Source organism: Nannospalax galili, unplaced genomic scaffold, assembly GCF_000622305.1.
Source record: "Nannospalax galili isolate Female #2095 unplaced genomic scaffold, S.galili_v1.0 scaffold278, whole genome shotgun sequence".
Taxonomy (NCBI): Eukaryota; Metazoa; Chordata; class Mammalia; order Rodentia; family Spalacidae; genus Nannospalax; species Nannospalax galili.
Genome location: NW_008347536.1, coordinates 4,600,178 through 4,623,143, shown reverse-complemented (window position 1 = coordinate 4,623,143; position 22,966 = coordinate 4,600,178). Strand labels below are relative to the sequence as shown.

The 22,966-nt window shown below is 37.8% G+C and overlaps 1 protein-coding gene and 1 non-coding gene across 10 annotated transcripts in view; both read right to left on the bottom strand.

Annotated features, from left to right (window-relative positions):
* Dlg2 (discs large MAGUK scaffold protein 2) overlaps nucleotides 1–22,966 on the bottom strand; it is a 2,328,307-nt gene that overhangs the window by 1,365,442 nt on the left and 939,899 nt on the right. For 2 of the 9 annotated variants that reach the window (XM_008844177.2, XM_029568894.1), the window contains exon 1: nucleotides 13,957–14,264. The exons of the other annotated variants lie outside the window; for them this stretch is intronic. In XM_008844177.2, coding sequence (XP_008842399.1) covers nucleotides 13,957–14,058 — 102 coding nt within the window. In that variant the 5' untranslated portion in view covers nucleotides 14,059–14,264. Of the gene's footprint in view, nucleotides 1–13,956; nucleotides 14,265–22,966 lie in introns of those variants that run through there. 9 annotated transcript variants of the gene reach the window in all.
* LOC115072224 lies at nucleotides 3,743–3,807 on the bottom strand. The gene has a single exon (XR_003851291.1). It is a non-coding gene; the product is annotated as a small nucleolar RNA SNORD29 (small nucleolar RNA).

Genomic DNA, 22,966 nt, shown 5'->3' with positions numbered 1-22,966 from the left:
AAGAGGTTCATTTATTTGTTTACACAACATTTATTTATTAAGTTCCTCACTGTTACTTATACTCTCATAAAATGCAGTCTAATAGAAATTATATGTAGCTGGAGATATCTTGAAATGAAGTGTCATAGACATCATTATAAAGGCATAAGATAAAAAATTATGAAAACAATCAAAGAAGTTTTAACGCAAAAGGAGGACAGGTCTTTGAAATGGATGCTTAATGAAGCATTAAATAACAAACTTTTCATTCTGTGAGCACAGTAAAATACTGAGTAGGTAGTATTTTGAAATCACTACATTAGTACATATACATTCAAGGGAAGTCCCAGATTCCTTTGTCCCTTATAGTGTTTGAAGTCCTGTGACAATTAGCATAATCTGATGGAAAGAACTCCACAACTCCCTGGAACAGAGAGGATCTGGTGTCCAGGGACACTTTCTAGGATGGGATGACACAAACTGGGTGCTAAAGGATAAGCATGGGTAATGGTAACAATCCTTGGGCTCACTCCTTGGAAAGAGTCCATCGTTGGAAGTCACGGGGCAAGTGCAGAAGGGGATAAATATACTTTTGTAAATTAATACTGTTCTTACTGGCAAGTTGACTTTCTGTATGCAGTAATTAAATAAGGATACAAAGTGGCAGATAATAAGAACTAAAAGAAGTTATACTGACAGTGTTTTGGGACTCTGAATAACCAGACAGTAGTCACCATAAGGACTTGGAACAGTCAATGTGACAGGGTTATTTGCTTGATAGTAGGCATTTGTAGATGTGCCATGTGAACCATCTCATTAATATTTTATGAATGGCATATGAAAACATCTTTAGAGATCATCACAACAGAACTTAGTCTACCATGTATAACAAGGATCTTTAAAAGACCATTATCTATCAGCATGACAGATCCTCAACATTAATGCTCTGAGACTGACAGCTCAGTCACAAGTTTTAGCAGGTTTGTTTGCTCAGACAGGAGGGTAAGGAAATAATCTTGATATTTAGCTATTCAAAAGAGTTTTTACAAAAAACAGAACTACTGCAAGTTTATTTAAGAGCACTCATTATCTCCTAATTTGCTAAAAATTCATTTATATCAGAATAGAACATGCCACACAGTTTTTCCTTAACTGTTTCAGAGAGAAAAGTAAAATAAAACACCATTAATTAAGTGTAAAGAGGACAAATTAATCAGACAACTGTAAATGAAAGTCTAGAGCTTTTCAGATAGATACTTCCTTCGAAGAGCTTTACAATGAAAATATGTATACCAAAGTCAAATGCTTACTTAAAATTAAAGAACACTGTGTTCTGCTTAAGTAAAATAACACATTTTCCTGTTGCAATTTTTAGTCTTAAAACATAGGAATCATCAGCCTGGATATTTATGAATAGAACCAAAAAAATGTATTAGAATTCTGCAAGACTCGAAAGTGAGCTAGGCCTAGTAAATATAGTTCTACAAGGCAATGTCTACACTTTGGTTGTTAATAGAAAGCTGGCTGAACTCAGAATAATTTTACGATTGTATTCTGCCTCATAAGAACCCAGAATATCTAACACTTGGGTGATGTTTACAAAACATTAGAAATTTTCATTTTTCATTGAAAGATATATTGTGTCTACAAATCTTCATAGGAGAGGAAAGGCGGCTTTGACTTAACACATCCTTGTTTTGTCTGTAGGCTTAACATTAGAGGTATAAATGACTGATAAAGGAGGAACACATGAAATTGGTCTGATTGGAATAGGAAGTTACCAAACAAATCTTGAACTCCTGAAGTAAGTTGTAGCAGATTTCTGAGAGGGGCAGGGGAGATGGTTTATCTGGGAAAGTGCTTATCATGAACATCTCAGTTCAGACCCCCAGCACACATGTAAATAGTTAGACATGGTGGCGCACATCTAAATACTAGTGCTAAGGAAGTGGAGATGAGCAGATCCCTGGAGTTCACTTTCCAGCCATTAAAATCCTGCCTCATCAGTAGGATCCAGGTTCAGTGAGACACATTATCTCAAAAAATAAGGTGGAAAGCAATTGAGGAAGACACTTGGCATTGACTGACCTCTGGCATTAACACACATTGCATACATGTATGTGTACACACATGCAGATGAGCACACATCCACCTGAACATACACACACATACAAAAGAATAAAGAATGGAAGAAGCAGCTATACCTCCCAGACCTACCGACAACACACTCTCATCCTATCTATTCCAGTACTTTGTATTACAAGACAGAAGCTGACTCCAGAAGGTTAGAAACCAGAGGGAAGATGAACCCATAACCTGAAATCATTCGGAGCTACTTTTGCTTTTGTTCTCTGAAATGCTCCTCTGTCTTCATTGCAAGGTACAATTTTACTTGAAAGAAATGTGTTATTACAGCTGCTCTTAGCAGATGTGTTTACTTTTTATGTATTCTCTTGAGACTTTGTACCATGGACTCAATACCCTTCCAGATTCAACTAGATAACACTCGCTTGTTTTGATCACATAAATTAGTGTAAGGAACAAGCAACAAGCAATGGCTCCTCTTGCTGCCCTTGGCATTATGCCAGAAATATCTTGGCTGAATGCTTTGTAAGAATGGTCAGACTTTAAGAAATGCTTAGGGTTTGACAAACAAGGAAAAGAGAGACTTTCCCACGAGGTTAGAGTCAGAATCTTGGACTTCTCCTTCAGGGCTGTTGCTACATGCTTTGTGACCTTGGACCAGGCACATGTCATGAAAGCAGAAGTGGAAATAGTTGGAGAGAGGAAAAGGATCAGTAACTGCAAGAAAGTACAAGAGAGAGTGGAGGGGAGGTGGGTTGATGGGATTGAAATACATCATATAATATATGAAAATACCATAATGAAATCCATTTTATATATAATATATACAAAAATATTAAAAATACAAACAAGAAAAGGCATCTACAAACACCCATTCTAGTCCTCATTATTGCTTATTTGGTAACGTGAACAATATCATGGGGAAAAATGGGTTTAAGTCCAATGCTTAAGTATCTCTAATGAAGAGAATTCTCAACTCAATAACCTTTAATTTCTGTATCTCGACACCATAGGTTGCTGTGTTGAGGTGTGAGCATGAGATGAACTTGTTTGAGAGTGATGGTCACATAAAAATGAGAGACATTATTTTAAAATATGAATAAGATCAAGATTGAGGCTTTGTTCTAGTGAGTCAAGTAAAAACATGACAGGGAGGTAAGTTTCATGTGAAATTTTTACTGAAATTCAATTTACTACATTACTGGAAAAATAAAGGTATAGTTTGCATAGCCCTAGTTTTCTATTTCGTTAGAGTGATTTTTTTTTCCTCACAAACTTTTCAAGATAAAAATTTAAAATCTTGTAGCTTTGGAGCATGTCTAGTCTTCCTTCACTCAAAACAGGCATCCGCTTTCTACAATAAACGAGATCATAGCATCCCTGCTCACACTGCTGTAGATAAGAACCTGTCAGCATTTTCATTATAAAACCTTTTCCTTCACTCTGGCTTGAGAGACCAACCATAGCAATTTGCTGGGGAAATAGTTCCAGCAAAGGGCAATGCACATGGCTCAAGCACAGAGAGAAAATGTTTTCATTTCACAGAACTTGAGGAAGGTTTATTTGGGAATCAGCCTGCAGATTCCTAAGGATTATTTCTTTGGGGTGGCCATTTAGCCTTTAAAATAAAGAAAACAAGGATACTGATATTTTTTCTTCTTTTATTATTATTTTTTTAGTTTCTCGGTGTTCACATAATTTCATTGTTAAATCATAGTGAGCTAGTTTGTTTCATCATAGAAACAGTTACTGATATTTTAAACAAAATTTCAAGAATCAGACATTAGGAAAAGAATAGCATGTTTCTGAGCCTGGGCTCATATGGAAGGTGCTATTGAGGATGGAAGCATTTTCTCATAGACTCTGAGAACTAACTATAAGTTATGGAGGATGAGAAAGTTTTACCAGAACTAATTAAAATAGGAAAAATGGAATACATTAAAGATATTATAAATGAAGGTGCCTTGGTAATGCCTCAATGAAGGTGAGTTTAATAGAGTTAATAACTGATCTTGTTCTCAGGCTGAGTTCTCTTATTTCCTGCTACAGAGTCTTATATATAACAGTGGAAAGTCTTCTTTCCAGGCTGTTTCATAGTATGTGAATCCAAATAAAAGTAGACCAAGAGAGAACTACATCTGAGGGAATACTATTTATTTATCTAGTGGATACTCCATTCTGGACTTTGTATTAGTTGTTTTCTAGTTTTATTGGCGTAACAAATCCAATAAGCTTACTTTATCTCTGCTAAACAGATGAGCAAACGAAACTCAGAGATGACAGTGTTCCCCCAAGGTCAGGAAATTAATGGCTCTGTTATACCAGCTCTTATAACCAATCTTGCTTTCTATTGCCTGCTTCCTATCTCTATACTTGCCTCTCAGGAACACACTCAGGCTTCAGACTGAAAGTGTCTGGACTTGGTACAAATGATAGGGTAGAGCATAGGCTAACACTCCCTCCCCAGTTCCTCTCTTTCTCCACTCCTTTTATCCAAGGAAGAAGCATAAATTCTTGTCATATGACTACTTTCTGATCTTACTCTTTTAACATTTCTCCACCACACACAGAAGAATAGTGTTGGACTACAGTGATCAATGATAGATTTGAAACCTGACCCAAATTGTTTCCCTTTGTGATACACTGTTGGGATGATTTTCAAAATCCAGATGAACTTCAGTACCTCCAAAAAGCCTTCTTTAACTGTATTTAAAACTATCGATTCTTTTTCCCTCTTGTTATTTGTAGGAGAGATTCTCAACCTATTGTACTGAAAATAAGCTTGAATTATGATATTAGCTGAACATATAAAAAGATAATAAAAATGATAATTACTAAGAGTTAGTTTCACTCACTCTGTTGTATTTTTTATGTGTGTTTCTTAGCACTGGTTCATCAGCAAAATCTGCAAAATCTGTAAGGTCTCAGGGATAGGTCTATACAATATTGTGATTGAGTACCCCAATTTGTAATGCTAAACATAACATAAATGCTCAAGGGAGAGATATAAACTAAGTATTGAAGAAGTGTATTCATACTCCTTCAGAGAGAGAGAGAGAGAGAGAAAGAGAGAGAGAGAGAGAGAGAGAATATGAGACTAATTGAAGACAGGCGGCCAAGGGAAGTAGTATCTGTTGCCTACTCTAAAATAACAAGTCAATTGGCAGACTAATGGCTGCCATGTTCTTTGAAACTTTATGAAGGTGGCCCCACTAATCAATATTTGATTACGTAATTTGAGATGTAACAGTAATATACTATTAACCCCTGGCATCTGTTACATGATCGGACCAACATTTTAGAGATTCTTATTGTTTTTAGTGTTCTCACTCATCAAATAAAATGACTTAAACCGCTTCAGTATCTTATACAAAACTTTAACAAATCCCTCAAAATACCATATATTTTTTTTGGTCTTTTTGAGACAGGGTCTCCCTGCAGCTCCAGCTGTCCTGGAACTCACTATGTAGACCAGGCTGGCCTTGAACTCACAGAGATCTGCCTGCCTCTACGTCCTGAGTGCTGGGATTAAAGGCGTGCTCCACCACGTATTTTATATTAATGATTATACACATAAATTGATGTTTGAAACATATGTAGCTATTTATAGTTTCCAGTAGCATTTCTCATAATGTTCTTGTTTGACTTAATCATTTCTATTTATATCAGAAAAACAACACTATATCACTATACTTTCAGTAACAATAGTGTATAATAGATTCATAAGTCTGAAAACATATGTACATATAAAATATAAATTGTCATTAAAGTAGCATTGATTTAATTACACTCTGCTAAGTCAAAATTTATGGCTAATCTCTGATTTGTAATAAAGACAAAATAGGCCATGACATGATGAGACAATAACCCTCATAGCAGCAGTGTCCCCACAGTATGGAAATTCAAGTGCATTTATGATTTTTTAGCTTCTCTGTGGAATTTACTAGACAAGAGTAACTTCCTGGTGATGCTATGTCCATGTATCCCATGACAAGTGTTATTGTATAGTGAGGGCGCCATCTAAATCTACTCATTACTGACTCTGTGTATGTATGTCTCTACACTGCAAACACACACACACACACATACACACACGCACATACACACATACACACACACACACACACACACACACACACACACACAAAGGCTAACTTCCATGAGTATGGAGGACAAGTCCTAAGAGCTACAGTGAGCAAGCTAGAGAATTAGAAGAGGCAGTGAGAAGCTCCAGTCCCAAAACAACGACCCCAGAATCAGACAGCTGATGGTAAATGTTCCAATCCAAAAGTCTGCCAGCTTGAAACCCCAAAAGAGCTTAGTTTTTCACTTCAGATCTAAAGGCCAGTTATCCATGTGGTCAGGCAGGAGGATTTCCCTCCCCATTAGACTTTTTGTTCCATACAGGTCCAAATTTAGGGAAGGCAATCTCCTTTACTTGGTTTACCAGCTCAAATTTTATTTTTTATTTTATTTTTTATTTTATTTTATGTTCATGAGTATATTGCCTGCCTGTATGTATTTAAGGGCACCCATGTCATGCAATGCTCACAGACGTCAGAAGAGGGCATTGGATTCCCCTGGAACTGGGGTTACAGACAGTTGTTAGCTTCCATGTGTATGCTGGGAATCAAACCCAGGTTCCATGTAAGAGCATCCAGTGCTCTTAACTGCTAAGTCATCTCTCCAGTTGCCCAATTTAATTTTTAAGCTTATCCAGAAACAACCTTAAAAACACCCCAAACTATATTTGACCAAATATCTGGACATCTCATGGTCTAGTGAAGTTGCCACAGAAAAATTCAGCATCACACAAAGGAAACACACTGAGAACAGACCTCTGGAAATTTGTCAATACAAGAGGGTATCAAAGGTGAACAGTTGAGGTGGATAACACATAACAGAATGCATACCATTTTCCACTCGTTTAATCACTAAGCATTTATGACCACCTGTTATCACTCACTCATTTGGTCAAAAAAATATTTACTGACTGACTTTAACAGAAAAGGCACAGTTCTCTCTTCTGGATCTTTCAAAGGCTATTTTAATGAAATGAAAATGATATAGTACACAGTAAATAGAATTTATAACTGGCTAGCATAATCAAAGTGCGAGACTTACATATTAGTTGCCAGGGGTTATTTATGAGTCCAGAGGTAATTTAGCTCAGGAAGAATTGGGTGATTTTACCTTATAGACTTTAGAACATTAACTGAAAATCCATAAGTGTGTATGAGATGAAAACACCATGAAATGTGGGCACTTTCAGGATCCTAAATTCTGGCTCAATATTCCTTTTCTGAAAGGCTATTTTAATGGCAGAGTAATCATTTACTACCCTATCATTTAATATTTTGGTTTTGTTTTCAATTTTTATATTAATAAAATGTTTGAAAGACCTTCAACTGGCCAGTGTGCATTGTCACCGGTGACACAGCCCAGACAATATACTTGTGTGGGACTCTCAGCTCTGGTTTCAGTCATTAGCTCATTTTTCATTTTCTCTTTCTAGGTCAGGTTTAATCTAGGATTTTGAAGTTGTGAATTATGCAAAGCTCTAGATTCTCCCTGCTGTAGCATTAAAATACTTTAATACTGTCTTGGTAGGTTCAGATATGCCTCTTTTTAGACAGATGGACTTCAGTGCACTTGACTGAACACTATTTTATGTACAATTTGTACCTTCTCAACAGTATGCAAAGTGTTTTTAATAAAATAGAAGAAAAAATTAATAGAAGATTATCACATACCTGGAATTGGGCTAAATGTTTTCATTGTACTATCTCACATAACCCTACAAACGCCCTGCCCACAGGTGCTATTTCTCCTGCTTCTTAGTGATGAAATGTATCACTTTTTTCTTTCCTCACCTTGATTCCCAGAACATCTAGCTCACAGTTAGGAGTCATGACACAGAAAGAATGATACCAAGTTTGAAACTAGGAGACCTGATTGTAGCTACTACTCTGACTTGCTGTGTGACCTCAAGTAAGGCATCTCCTGCCGATATGATTTAGTAACCTCATGTAGAAAACAGGAGTGAAAGTACTATGAAAAATGGTGTTTGGATCAAATTCCTCTCAGAAGAAATAGCTTTAGCTATTTCTACAATGTTACAATAAGGCTCAGTCCTCTGGAAAATGTGCCTTGAATTCAAATTCACCTGTGATCCCAGAAAGATGGAAAATTTACTTACAGTTTAAATGCATTTATAGAAAAGAACCTTCTACGTGAAAGAATATTATTACTATACTGGGAAGAATGTAGGTTCTAGACCTACCTTCAAATTTTAGTTCTGCTACCCAAGAGCTATATGACTTTGAGGATATTATTTAAACTGTGTGCAGTGCCCTTTCCTTAACAATAACATTAGAATAGCTATTGTACCCATCTAAAAGGGTCATTGTAAAAATTGAGGTGGTGTTTGTTAAGCATGTACCATAGGGTCTAGTACATGGTAGGTCAGGTCAGGTCAGAGTGTGTGTGTGTGTGTGTGTGTGTGTGTGTGTTTGAACAGGGACTAATACCTAAATAATATAAGTAGCTGTCTCTTCAATGTATTCATTTTGAACACTTTACAGTTCTTAGATATTAGATATCCTTAAGCTGACACACACACATATAATGAGAAGAATCCCATTAAATTAAAGTCTAATAAAGATTTAATCCTATCAATATGAAAACAAAACAGATTGCCTCATTCATAAATTCATAATATTAAGGGAAATGTGAAAGCTGGAGAAAGTTATGACACACAAACTAATTTGCAGAGTGAAAATTGACACAGCCTTCCTTAAAATAAGGGGAAAATGCCCATTATAAAGCATCTGAAAATATCTTCTTCCCTAGTCTATTCTTTTCAAAGGAAAAAATCCAAATCTAAAGAAAGACATATTCCCTAAGATATTTATTTTTAATAGTAGAAAATTTGGGGAGTCTAATTAACTAAAGATAAGGATGCCTAAATTAAACAGCTATTAAAACATGTTCACAAAACATTCAGTTTAAAATATTTAAATGCAAACTCAAATGAATTACAAGCACACTATTTTGAGACAGGCTTTTGTTGTGTATCTCAGTTTGACCTCACAATATAGTTCATATTTACTTCAAACTTGTGATCCTCATGCCTTATTCTCTGGAGTCCTGAGATGGTGAGCACTCAGATATATTTTAAAAATTAGTCAAGTGTAGACCAGCAAAAGCAAAACCATTCTAATAAACTGGGAAAATATTCATTAAAATTATAACAATTTCATCTCCTACAGTCTTGGGACCCTAGCTACAACATAAAATCTGTTTTATTTTTCAATTATTTTCCAACTTATTAATATAAAATAAAAACAAAGAACACAACAGAATAGTCAAACTTAGAAATATTCAAACTATTCAGAGGAAACTATCCTTCCAATAACAAAAATATACAGAATGATATGGCAGTTATGAATCCTCTGGAATCATCAGTCATTTATAAACAAAGTTAATTTTATTTAAATAAATAAATAAATGAGCAAACACGCTCACTTCTGTGCCGCTTCACCAGGAAGAGAAAACATTCCAGAAAGTAGAGAAAAGCACAGGCTTGTGTGGGAACTGTCCAGCAGGGAAGTGCTGACATGTCCCTCTGATCTTGGGTGGGTGTACCAGCACCCTCTGGAGGTTGGGAAAACACAGCCACTTCTTTTTCTTCTGATCCTTCCTCTTTGTCTACCACCATTCTTTTCTATGCTTTTTCTTTCCCCAGCTCCTTCTTCTGCTTCCCTGATCACTGCGATGACTGGAATAAACGACAGTTGAAGGCATATAACATAATAGTTAGGTGGTCAACCAAACCAAACTCTTTCTCCCCTTTTGTTCTTTAGTGCCTGGCCCATCTCCCTCTTCCTTTGAAGCATGTACCATAGGGTCTTCATTCTTTCTTCTTCTTTCTCCTATTGTCTTCTATCTCAGCTTATTCCTACCCTTTTCTTTCTTCTGAGAGAATCACCATATAGAACAAGGGGGGTGCTTTCTACTACATGAAGCTTATGTTTTGTAGAGTAGTTTGGAAACTGTCCATCAATTAACTGCAAAAAAATGGGGGGGGGCTACATTTTGCAACATTTTCCAGAACTTTTCTTTATCTTAACACAGCAAAGATGACATTAAAGGCAAATGATTTGGCCTAAGGACTTAATGGTTTGCTTTCCTGTGTACATAGTTTCAAATCTCTCCTGGGATACAGAGCATGACCCTATCTCACAAACCAAAACAAGGTAATAATAATCAAATCATAATTTTATGTGTATATATACACATATATGTATTAGTATCATAAATTCTGTGTCCATTTACCTGTTTGTAGACATGTAAACTGTCACACATCTTGAATGTTATGAATAACATACAGTGAACAAGAGAGTAGAAATTTCCCTAAGAGACACTGCTTTCATTTCCTTTGGGTATGTATCCAGAAGGGAGGAGTGCTGGTTCAAATGTTACTTCTATTTTTAGAATATTAAGGAGCTTCATACTGTTTTCCATAATTTCTATAACAATGTTCATTTCTTCCAGCAATGTGAGTATACCAGAAGACACTTTTCTCCATGCGCTCATCAACATTTGTGATCTTTTATCTTTTTATAGTAGACTTGCTAGCAAGCATAAGGTGCTATCTGATTGTAGTTTGGGTCTGCACTTTCTTAATGATGATTTATGTTGAACAGCTTTTAATATTTCTTCTTAGAGAATTTCAAAGAAATTCACCCAGGTCATTGGTTTACTTTTAGTATGAATTGTATATTTCAATTACAGCTTTCTAATTAAAAATATAGGCATCAACTTCCTTAAGAAAAATCCCAGAATATTAGGTAAAATGGCTTTGTTTTTGAAATGTTGGTGGCTAGAAAAGAGAGCACTAAAGGAGGGGTACACAGGTACTTAAAACACTTTCAGCACAACTTCAGACAAGCTATAGAAAAGGGAAGCTATACAGGCTGGGCCTTGGGAGTATATTTACCACTTGGATATTTGCAGATCAAAAAAGCAGAGTTACATGCAAATAAAGTCAGTTCTTAATGTCTGATGACATATAAACTATTGCTAGAGAAATAAATGTTCTAGAAATTCTCCTTTTTCATGGAAACCAATTCCCATACATATTATTGTGCAGTTATAACAATGGATTAGGAACAAAAAAGGACTGAAATAATGGAAAAGACTTTGGAACAAGAGTGCTTGAGTTTCCCTCATGAAAATTTACAGCCACATTGCTGTGGGTATTCTGCAATTCGGGGAAGGGACTAAAATGACTTTCCTCAGTAGACTTGGATTCCTGGAATAGTGTCATTCTCATATTTCCATCTCTAAGGTCTATCACAGTACCTGAGATAGAGCCAAACTATCATGAGTCATAATTAACTAAACTGAATGATACCTAGCACGCAATAAAAAGAGTATATGCTGAGTATTTGTTGATAAACACTGACAACAGGTACTTATTCACCTTCAGATGCTCCATCTTATCACTGTTCTGTCAACACATAAGCAGTTTCTATATTCCTAGAGTAATGTGACTTTGAAAAAGAATGTTTCTGCTTATAGAAAAGAACAACTTATCAAAGAACAATTTTCGCAATAAAGGAGTTTCCTTCAGGGAAGGGATATGAGTGACAATTTTATAGGAGGAGAGCGAGACTTAGAGAAATAATACACATAGTAAGTGTGAAATCTACTTCTGAAATTCCAATCCATTTAGTAGGTAAGATTTTATATTATGTTGTATTGTTATCTATCAGATGGTGCTGAAAAACTTCACTGAGGAAGGACATGTATAAAGTACTAGTAGTCTTTCCATAGCTAAGACTCTAAGATGGGAGTTTTACATTGATAATTCATAATTAACCACCTGGGAAGTGTGGTTAGAGTATGTTGTTATAATACGATAACGTAGAATCACTATATTCAACTATTGGCAAAATAGAATTATAGATCTTCTAAAAGTAAAATTTGCTTTCATAGAATTAATTTATTTTCCAAAAAAACAATATCAACCAACATACCTGATTCAGGTGTTTTACTCTACTGACAAAATGATCTTGTTAAATTAGAACACCAAAAGACAGTCAAAGGGAAGCTAAATCAAGGTAATTACCCAGTCTCTAAAACAGGTGATTATAATGAAACCAATTTCTTTCAGCATCATTTAAAAACCAGGGGAAAACATAACAGCATAAAAGGAAGTTCTCCCCAAATGAGCCAGAAGACCTCAATGTATACTCAACAACATTCCACACACTAGTAACTTTTCTTATTGGATTCTTAGCTTGTGCTTAATTTCCCTTGACAAATAATTCACCTTTGTTAATAAGCATTTAGCATTGCAAAGCAATTCTCTTAAGTTTATAGTAAGATTTCAAACAGTCTCAACAGCTGAAATGCTGGTGTAAGTACAATTCGCAGAGAGGGGAGACAGAAGTGTGGTGAATTGTCTAGAAAGAGGACTAACTAGTTACGGTGCTGTTCTTTCACATACATCTTCTTGCTGGTGATGAACACACAAACCCCAAATAGTTCTAAATATTTTTGAGGTTTCATAAAAAAGTACCTTAATCACCGTTTAGTAAGAGTAACATTTTTTATGCTGACCCCAAAGTGAAACTTACATAAACATAAATAATTGGCAATCATTTTACTATTAAAGAAATTTTTAAAAAGATATTATCAGATAATGTTAGAGCTGGTGGGGGTCTCAGAGATCACCACACTACTCACTTTGTAGAAGAACACCAGTGTAAGGAATCATGAGTCAATTTTTCCATTAAGCCTACACCTTCTCTGAGCACCACCAATAAATAGGAATGTGTATGTGTCTATGATGCACTAACTTTACTGCCTAAGGTGCTTACCAACTGTCCCATTCTGTCTGTGGTGTTATCTTTCAGAACACTGGGGATCACGTGATCGGTATTCACTTATAGAACTGAATTTTCAGCTACTTCCAATGAAATGTCCCACACACATTTTGCTTTGGTTAACTACCACAGTAGCCACAAGAAATGTTTTCTATAAACTGGCAGAACAAACCCACCAGCTTTCTCAATAAAGCTCATACCATAGTAACAAAGGACATGTGCACTGATCGCTCATCAGCAGTGACTTTCCAAACAGCCAAGTTCACCAAGCCCAACAAGAAAGCTTTTTCAGACAAGCAGCAGCTAATGGTAACCTGCTTCAAAAACCTTCAAACCTCATTTCCTTGGAACATCAGTTTCCCTTACAAAACTCCAGGGTATGGTCAGATAGTTGCTACAAACTTCACAGAGAACTATACTACCTCTTGTCAAAATGTTGGCTTGTTGATTTCAAACGGATTGTTCAAAGTCAAAGACAATTCTATGATTGGAGGCAACTTGAATATAACTCCAGATTTTTGTGTAAAATAATAGTAGATTCCTGACCTTTCAAAGCTCCAACTGAAAACTAAGGTGGTCAATGTCATGTGGACTGCTTCCACTACCTCAACTGAGGAGGTGGGCTGGCTGGAGGTTATGGTGTCTGTGTGATGTTTCCAAACCAGCAATCAGGACCTAGTCACTGGCTAAATGCATGAGGAAATCCCAAGCAAAGAGCCACCTAAAGCGCCCTCTTTGTAAGAGATAGGCGCTCTTGCCGCTTCTGTGTACTCCATACAGGCTCCTGTCCCCTCAAGTTATCATGCCAACACCAGACTCTGGAAAACCCTTGGGCTCTCCTGGCTACAAAACCCAGGCGGTTCCCCGAGTGGACAGAGCTGTCACAGCTTCTACAGCTCTCCCAACAGGCAAGCACATAAACAAACAAAAGGAACTGTTCGCAGTCCAAAGGGAGGCCAGCATGCATTAAAAAAAAGACAGGAACCTCTCGTCCTACCTTGCATCCAAACATCAACGACAAAGTGTTGTTGGTGCAAGCAACTTTGCAGTGGCAAATCATTGGTGTAAAACAGTCAGGGTCCTTAAGAACGGGGGACATTCCTTCTGGGCTGCGGCAGTGGCAGCTCGCTGGGGAACCCGAACAGGGTGCTCACCCAGCACATGGAGCGACAGCCTAGACCTAGCGGCCGCTGCGATCGCTGCCCCCCGCGCCCGGCGCAGCCATCCCGGAGCCCAGGTGCAAGCAAGGCTGCTGGCAAGTACCGAGTGAGTCGGGTCTGTCTTCCCTGGGGAAAGAGGCGTGGGGGAAGGGACAGAGCAAAGAAGGGTTCCCCACTATGCTGAAATTGGAGGAGGTAAAATTTTTAAAAATTATATATATATAAATAAATAATAAATAAATAAATAAATAAAAATAAAAGGAAGCCTGGCGCTTAGAGGAAGGTTCTAAGGAGGTGGGGCAGTATTAGCATGTAAAAGGATGTGCCCGCCTACTCGCCCAGGATTGTCAGGCGAGCTGAAGGGAGCTGAGATTATTCTCTCTGAAGGAAAAGGAGAAAGAAAATGGGGGGCGGGGGGGCACCTAATGCAGCTCCCAATTTGGTAAGAAGCCAGTGGCTTGCTGCAATCCAGACCGTGGGGAGCGCTGGTGGTGAGAGCCGGGTGGGAGGGAGGGGCGGGGAGAGCCAGAGAGCCCTCGCACGCCGCTCATCAGCCTGGTGGCGCGCTGCGTGCCACAGCGAAGTCCCTGGCGCCTTGGAGTGGGCCATTCCCTGAAAGATGTGTCCTCGACACCACACTGACCCCCGTTGCTACTGCCAGTTAATGTAAGCAACCTCAGAGACCGAGTTCTTGCGGAGAGGAGGACCAGAGCCCAGCAGAGGAGGGAGCATCCTCCCCTCCCCCAGAGAAAAGCAGTTGGGGACGAGGGAGGGGACCTTGGCCAGTGAAGAGATCTGGTGTAGAATTAGACTCGGAAAGATTCTGCTAGTTAGTGCCTTCCGGGTCAGCGATGTTGGCTCACTCCCTGAGTTCAGAGAAGTGACCTCAGAACCGCGTCTTTATCTAACAGTTATCAAACTCAAAAGGGAAGAGGACAGTCCACTTGCCTCCTCCTTGATGGCTTAGAGGCTCCCAGAAGCCCCAGATATAGCTATGGTGTTCTGGAAGCATGAATGACAAGACTGAGATTGTTTTTTTTTTTTTTTTTTTTTCTTTCTGCTTCTGTTATTTTAACTGAGTCTGTGAGCATTGCAAAAAAGATCAAAAAGAAAAACAAAAAGAAACAAAGACATGTGGCTGGCACAGCTGCAGAATAGTTTGGTAAAGATAAAAAAGACGTGTGAGAAGAAGTGGGGCACGGAGTGGGTAAATGTAGCAACCTTTGGTGCCACCTGGGTGCCTGGCACTTTGTCTCACTGATGGTTGACTCAAAGAGCAAGACATTGGGGGTTTGAATAAGCTGGATCTGTTCTAGTGTGTGGCTGTCTTTAAATCACTTGCATGTTCTGAGTGCCTTGCTTACCTAGTGGAGCTACCAAACCCTGTGCTGTAGAGCCATCCTGACACCAGAATGAGTTGGTGAGCAATTGGTCCTCTGTGCTTGAACTATGCCCCAGAATAGGGCAGCTGCTCTGTTTACATCTCTTATCCCGAGTCTTAACCTAGCGGATAGATAATATTGGACAGTTTTTCTGTGAGGAAACTGAGGCCCTGCAGAGTCTTTCACTTCCCCATGTCATACAATCAGTAAAGCATGAAGGGAAGGTACAAAGAAAAGTAGAGAGCGATTGTTGAAAAACAACTCACACACTTCAGATTTATTTAGGGAACCAAGCCTGTCATACCCATATGAGTCTTATTGGATACCAAACCCAGATTATAGCTGAAATACAACTATATAAACCTAAAAATCAATAGAAAAGTTAACCAGAATATATGTCCTCCTGACGCAGTTCCAACCAGAATACCAGGCCACTTATATTCAAAATTAATGAATCCCAGTATCACTATCTGTTTCTTCTGTATAAAATTTCAATGTTCCAGCAAGAACAAAAAAGGAGGGAGGGGGATCCTCTAGAAAATACTTCATACTCTTATGTCACCATAGTGGTACATGCCTTTAATCCCAGTCCTCAGGAGGCAGAGGCAGGTGGATCTCTATGATTGAGGCCAGCCTGGGGACTGGGACTAGGGAGATCCCATCTAAACAAAACAAAGCAAAGACAAAAACAAATAAATGAACAAAATCCCCCAAGGGCTCCATGCCCTTATCCCAAGTTTGAGTTTGTAGAAACTATGTTTGACAGAATCTCTTGGAACCTTGATAAAAAAAAAATATAGATTTTCCAGTTTAACATTACATTATCATTCCACAGGCCAGGAGAATGTCAAGTAAGAGACATTTTATTTTTAATCAGCTCCCTGCTGAGGGGAATCTGGGTATTGCTTAAGAAATGAAAACCCTTTGCAGACAATTCAGTGTGGAACCAAGTATGAGCAAAAATTGCATGGGCACTGTCACAGTTGAGCTAAAACCAGTTCTTACAGCCATGCCTTAGGCTTCAGGGCACTTACACTAAGCATAGGGGATCTTAAGTAGTTGATCTATTAGGAATAAAGATTAGTAAAAGGGGAAAGGGGACTGGGACAGGCATGCACACACGCCTGCCTGGTGTGTGTGTGTGTGTGTGTGTGTGTGTGTGTGTGTGTGTGGTCTTAAACTTACTAAGTCATATTTTAGGGAAACTGTGGTCTGAGATGTTTTGTGAAATCTTAAGGTCATATTTGCTGATTAAATACATATCTTAGCACTTCATCCCTTTATGTTACCATAAAATATGTGATTGTGTAGTACTTCCACCTCCAGAGCATCTATAATTATGGCTGCATTTTCCAAAGGAGATTCTAAAAATGTTGTACAATATTTCCCTTATTCATTAGCCTATAATTTGGACTTCAAACACCCAAAAAGTATTGTATGCTCTATATTGTGATGATCCAATAATATCTAACACAATCTTTCCCTAATGAATTTCCCAAGTTAAGCCTGACCTCCTATTCTAGGGCATCATTAAAGTCTGCTATGTTCAAGTTATTTCCCATTTTATAGTTTGTGCTCATTCAGAAGGATAAAGTCAAATGTCAAAATACAAAGTAAAATATGTACTTAATTTCTTCAATCTTGTATGCTTTCATTCACAAAAATTCATTGGTCTATACCTCTCTCTCCTCTCTCCTCTCTCTCTCTCTCTCTCTCTCTCTCTCTCTCTCTCTCTCTCTCTCCATACACACATATATATGAATGTCATCTGCCAAGGGCTTTTCTTTACCTCCTTTCTCTCAATAAGAGTTCGAGTGAATTGAAAGGTGGAGAGAACGCATGGTCTAGTGTCCATGACAATGCACTCTATAGCTATTCTCAGTCACCACTGTGGTTACAAAACTGAGTCACTGTTATCTTAACATATGAACAAACTGCATTATTGGTTAAAAAAGTACTAATTTGGGAATATACTGCATGGGGGTGTTCTGCAATATTTTTAGGAGGTGACATTTCTAAGGAATGTCAGAATATGATGCATTCATTCTAATAGTCAAAATTACCTACATTTAGACATTTTTGCTATTAGCAACATTTACAGTTCTTCCTAATAATCACACTTTCATAGAATAATACATTACAAGTGCCCATTAGTAAACATTTCTGTACTATCCTCCTCAATGGTGATTCATAATCACAAAATAATAATGTCAATATATGTGAGCAGAGTCGAATAATTTTAATATTTTTATTATTACCCCTAATCAGAAGTTGAGATGTCATTAGCTAGTTACTCACCTTTCTTTTTCTTTCTTCCTTTCTTCTTTCTTTCTTTCTTTCTTTCTTTTTCTTTCTCTTTCTCTTTCTTTCTCTTTCTTTCTTTCTTTCTTTCTTTCTTTCTTTTTCTTTCTTCCTTTCTTCTTTCTTTCTTTCTTTCTTTTTCTTTCTCTTTTTCTTTCTCTTTCTTTCTTTCTTTCTCTCTCTCTCTTTCTTTCTTTCTTTCTTTCTTTCTTTCTTTCTTTCTTTCTTTCTTTCTTTCTTTCCTAATCCTTCTTAAAGAAAATTTAAAGTAGAGCCTGCTCATATTGGAAGGGGAAAGAACAGATGAGGTATTAGGTGCTGATCTGTTATCTGGGGGACGTCAAGCAAGCTACTTGGCCTCTGTGAGCTGCAATTCCCTTAGCTATTACAATGAAATGGATGTACTAGAACATCTCTGGGGTTACATGCAATGCTGAAGTTCCTATAGTAATCTCCCAAATACAGGTTCTTAAGAATGTACAGGAGATGTAAGAATTTATTTATTTCCAGTCTCTTATCATCAGAAAATGAAGCCTTTTGTGGTGGTTTCTAATTTAGGAATTGACATAGTACCTGCTCTGTGCACTGTTCTAAATTCAGCAGCGAGCTAGAGCTGGATTCTACACATTAGGGCTGATTATATGACCTTCTAAATCCCCATTCAGTGACATCATTGCTGATAGTTTTGAATTAATTATGAGGGAACATTTATACCACATACACAGTCAAATACTACAAATTTGGACTTCTTTCTTTAGAGAAACTTTTCTCAATACAGCCCTGATCTAAATACTGTATGTTCATTAGCCTATTTAATCATTGTGTCCACTAGATCTTAGGAAATGAGAAATCTGCATCATAGAGAGAATAAGTAATGTACTGAACCAAAATTGGTACATTAATCAGCTAAATGAAGCAACTAACCAAAAATAATATAGTGGCTTTCAATCATACATATCAATTTCTCATGTTGGATGGCCGTCACAGCTTCCTCCTCACTCTACTCCATGATGTTCCAAAGACAGAAGAGCAACTTTGTTAGGGGCATGGTTTTCTTCTCATGCCCAAAGAGAAAATCCTAGGAAGGAGGAAGGAGGACGGAAGGAAGGAGGAAGGAAGGAAGGAAAGAAGGAGGGAGGGAGGGAAGGAAGGAAGAAGGAGGAGGAGAGAAGGAAGGAAGGAAGGAAGGAAGGAAGGAAGGGAGGAAGGAAGGAAGGAAACCCTTCCTGCTCACATGCATTACACATTTGTCAGCTAAGGAATGTCCTGGCTGCCCTCATGCTAGTGAGTGTGGAAAGACAATCCTCCCAGAGGGAGGAGAGCAGAGATTGTGAAAAAATAATGCAGTATATCGCAGCTTAGTTGGGTGATATGACTGGGATTTAAAGCCAAACATTGTGACTTAAGGATCCATTCCACCTGACCCTTACCAGCAAATATATAGCAACATTTCATCTACTTTCTATAATATGGATTGCTATGAGGGATTTCTTCCACGCAGTTTTCATAAAGAAAATATAATAGAATCTTTGACCATAAGACCCAGAACATGTCTGATCTTTCCAGAAAACATAATACATTAGAAAACACATAAGCTTTGAGACCAATCAGACACCAAGATTTTGCTAACAATAGCTATGTGGTTTCAGACTCCTTCTCTTCTCTTCTACCATAATTCAAAGTCCATTTATTTTATTTAAATCTAGTAGAAAAGATTTCAGGGAAGTATTTACTTAAGTTATATAAACAAGGTATGTTTGACCACTGACTTTCTTGAAGTATGTAATGTTTATTATTACCAATAAGATTATAAATGCATTAAAGAGTTTGATTTGAAATCAGAAAGTACAGTAGGAAAGTGTGTATAATTAAATACTACTAATAATAACTGCAGTAAAAGTCCATAAAACATTTATCCAACATAGTTAAATTCTCAAAACAACCATTTCCTGTTATGTAACATGATAATGGTATTACAGGTTTTCTAGAGGGTTTAAGTGAGATAAAGTATTTTTTATTCTAATTTTGATTTATTTTTATTTTATGTGTTTGAGTGTTATGCATGTAATTGCACCCATGTCATACAATGCCCATGGAGGAAAGAAGAGGGTGTTGGATCCCCTGGAACTGGAGTTACAGGTTATTAGCCGACATGCCACATGGGTGCTGGTATTTGAACCCCGGTCTTCTGCAAGAGCAGCCAGTGATCTTAACTGCTGAGACATCTTTTAGCCCCAGAGATAAAGAATTGAAAAATGTCTTTAACCTTCACCTACTTTGTGTTGTTGAGTCCCTAATTTTTCTTCAACAGAAGTTAACAGGAAAGAATAAAGCTATTATACCTGCCATATACATACACTTCTTTTTTAAATACTAAACAAGTACAAGGCTTTTACCCTTTCTTCACCAGTTATGTTCTCCAGTTATGTTCTCCAGGGGCTTTCTTCAGATCCTTTTCAGCATTTCCACAACCCTCTTACTGAAGGATAAGCAACTTAGTGGCAGTCTTACTAGGTCCCGCACAAACTGACTCTGATAGCTGCCATGCTGTTCCCATGCCTGCTATATCTCTGTGTTCTCTGTGATTCATGAATCTATTCTTCCTTGTCTGGCCCCTAGAATATATGCCTTTGGTCCATTCACATTTAGTGAGGGGTTGGCCTTTAATAGCAACACAAGTAATATGTTTGCTCGACCTTTTCTCAAGTTGTCTTGCTGTAGTATGGAATAAAATTACTCAATAAATGGATAAGAGCAAATTAATTTTGGCATCAAGGTAGGCATTCCACCACTTCCACTGAGGCTTCAGGGAACTGATGTGGATCTTTGTCTCCCTGTCCATCCTGTTAGTTTCATTTCTGATACCATGATAAAATTCCCTGATGAAAATTAACTTAGGGGAGAAAGAACTTATTTAGGTTATAATTCTAAGTTATGTTCTATCAGTGTGGGAAATCAAGGCAGGAAATCAAGGCTAGTCACATTACATCAAGGGCAAGGAGAAAATACATGCATATGTGCCTAGATAAAGCAATGGAGACAATCTCCCACAGACAGGCCCCTCCTCACCTAATTTTCTAGGTGGAAGTTGTAAGCCCATTACTAAAGAAATGACAGCCTATTGAAAATAACTACTTTTTGTATTTTAATAGCAAGATTTTTACACAGTTTTTATTAGTTTTTAACTTTGTATATGCATGTGAGCATGTATGGGGGTGTGCATGTGAGTGTAGGTGCCCATGGAGGACAGAGCCATAGGATTCCTCTGGAGCTGGGGTGACAGACAATTGTGAACCACCTGATGGTGGGCACTGAGAATGGAACTCAGGTCCTCCGGACCTATGTAAGAGCAGTGTTTGCACTTAACCACTGAGCCATCTCTCCAACTCCTAGCGGCAAGTTTTTTGAAAGAACTATTGTCCTCAGCTCCAATAAGGCAATACAGTGTATTTCACACTCACCCTGATTGTCATTTTTACCTTTTTGCCATTAAAAAAAAGGCAACTGCAAAACATTATCCTCTGAGCCACATGTGAGAATTCCATTAGAAGCAAAATTGAAAGAAAAGATCCTTCTTGGGTATCATTGTTCATCATACTGATTTCAGGACTGAAAGGAAAAGATTTGTGCTTTGGGTTCCAGCCTTGGTTTGACAATTGCTGTGAACTCAGATTGGTCACTTAGTCTCCTTGAAATTTTTTTATCCATTTAAAGAGGTTGATAAATAACATCCCAATCATGGGGTTACTATGAAGAGTAAGTAAAAGATCACATGTGAAAGTACCTCCAAAAATGCCTTTCCTTAGGCTGGAGAGATGGCTCAGCAGTTAAGAGCACTAGTTGTTCTGGCTGAGGATCCGGGTTCGATTCCCAGCACCCACATAGCAGCTAACAGCAGTCTGTAACTCCAGTTCCAGGAGATCTGACATCCTCCTCTGACCGCCACAGGCATTTCACAGCACAGGTGTACTTATACACACATACAAGTAATACACTCATACACATAAAATAAAATAATAAATAAAGGGGCTGGAGAGATGGCTTAGCAGTTCAGAGCCCTGACTGCTCTTGTAGAGAACTCGGGTTTCATTCCCAGCACCCACATGGTGGCTACAAACCATCCTTAACTCCAGTTCCAGGGGAATTTGAAGCCCTCTTCTGACCTCTGCAGCATTGCAAGACAGGGTGCACTCACACACAGGCAGGCAATACACTCATGCACATAAAATAAAAATAATAAAGAAAATATTAAAAAATAATAAGCCAGGTGTGGTGGTGCACGCCTTTAATCCCAGCACTCAGGAGGCAAAGGCAAGCATATCTCTGTGAGTCCAAGGCCAGCCTGGTCTACATAGTGAGTTCTAGGACAATTGGGACTACAGCAAAAAAACCAAAAAAAAAAAAAAAAACCCATAATAATAAAATATTTTAAAATGTCTTTCATGCATTAACATTTAATGATATCCAATTGCTCACTCATTCTCCTATTCATGCATTCACTACATACCAAAATTAGCATCCCCAATCCCCTATTTCACAGCAAAATTCCTGTGAAATAATAAATTCTATTTTTATAGTTTGTTGTCTATCTGTGAAACAAAGGCAAATTTTTCATTGTCAGAAGAAAACCCAGTACATCAGAGTTCAACTTTGAGAACAGTAATTCATGGGAAGACTGTTACAAAAGTGTGGCTCATTCTAAATGGCTCAATATTGTTTCTGAGTGCTCCTCTACCACAAATACAGTCTCCTTATCAGCTTCCTTTCATCAGCACAATAGACACTTGGCTGGCTGTGTGAACTAAATGAGGTGAATTGCTTATTCAGTAAAATGCTATCTTCTCTTATGCTGTAAACAGGGGCCCTCCTCTCATCATTCCCAAATTAAGTGAAATGATTACTCAATGAAACAATTGCTCCTTTGAAGCCAGGAAAACATCAGACCTCCCTTACAACTACATACCACAGATAAGATTATAATAAAATTAACTCAAAAAGCTGCACACGTGATGGTTAAAGCCCCTTGATAGCATCGAATTTTAAGTATAGCCTAGCCAGTTTTCTGTTTCCTATTTACTTAAGATCTTTGTGGTACAGTGTGCGACTTATTCCTGATGTAGGAATGCTAGCTTATTCTTCCTTTATTTTGATAGTCAATGTCAAG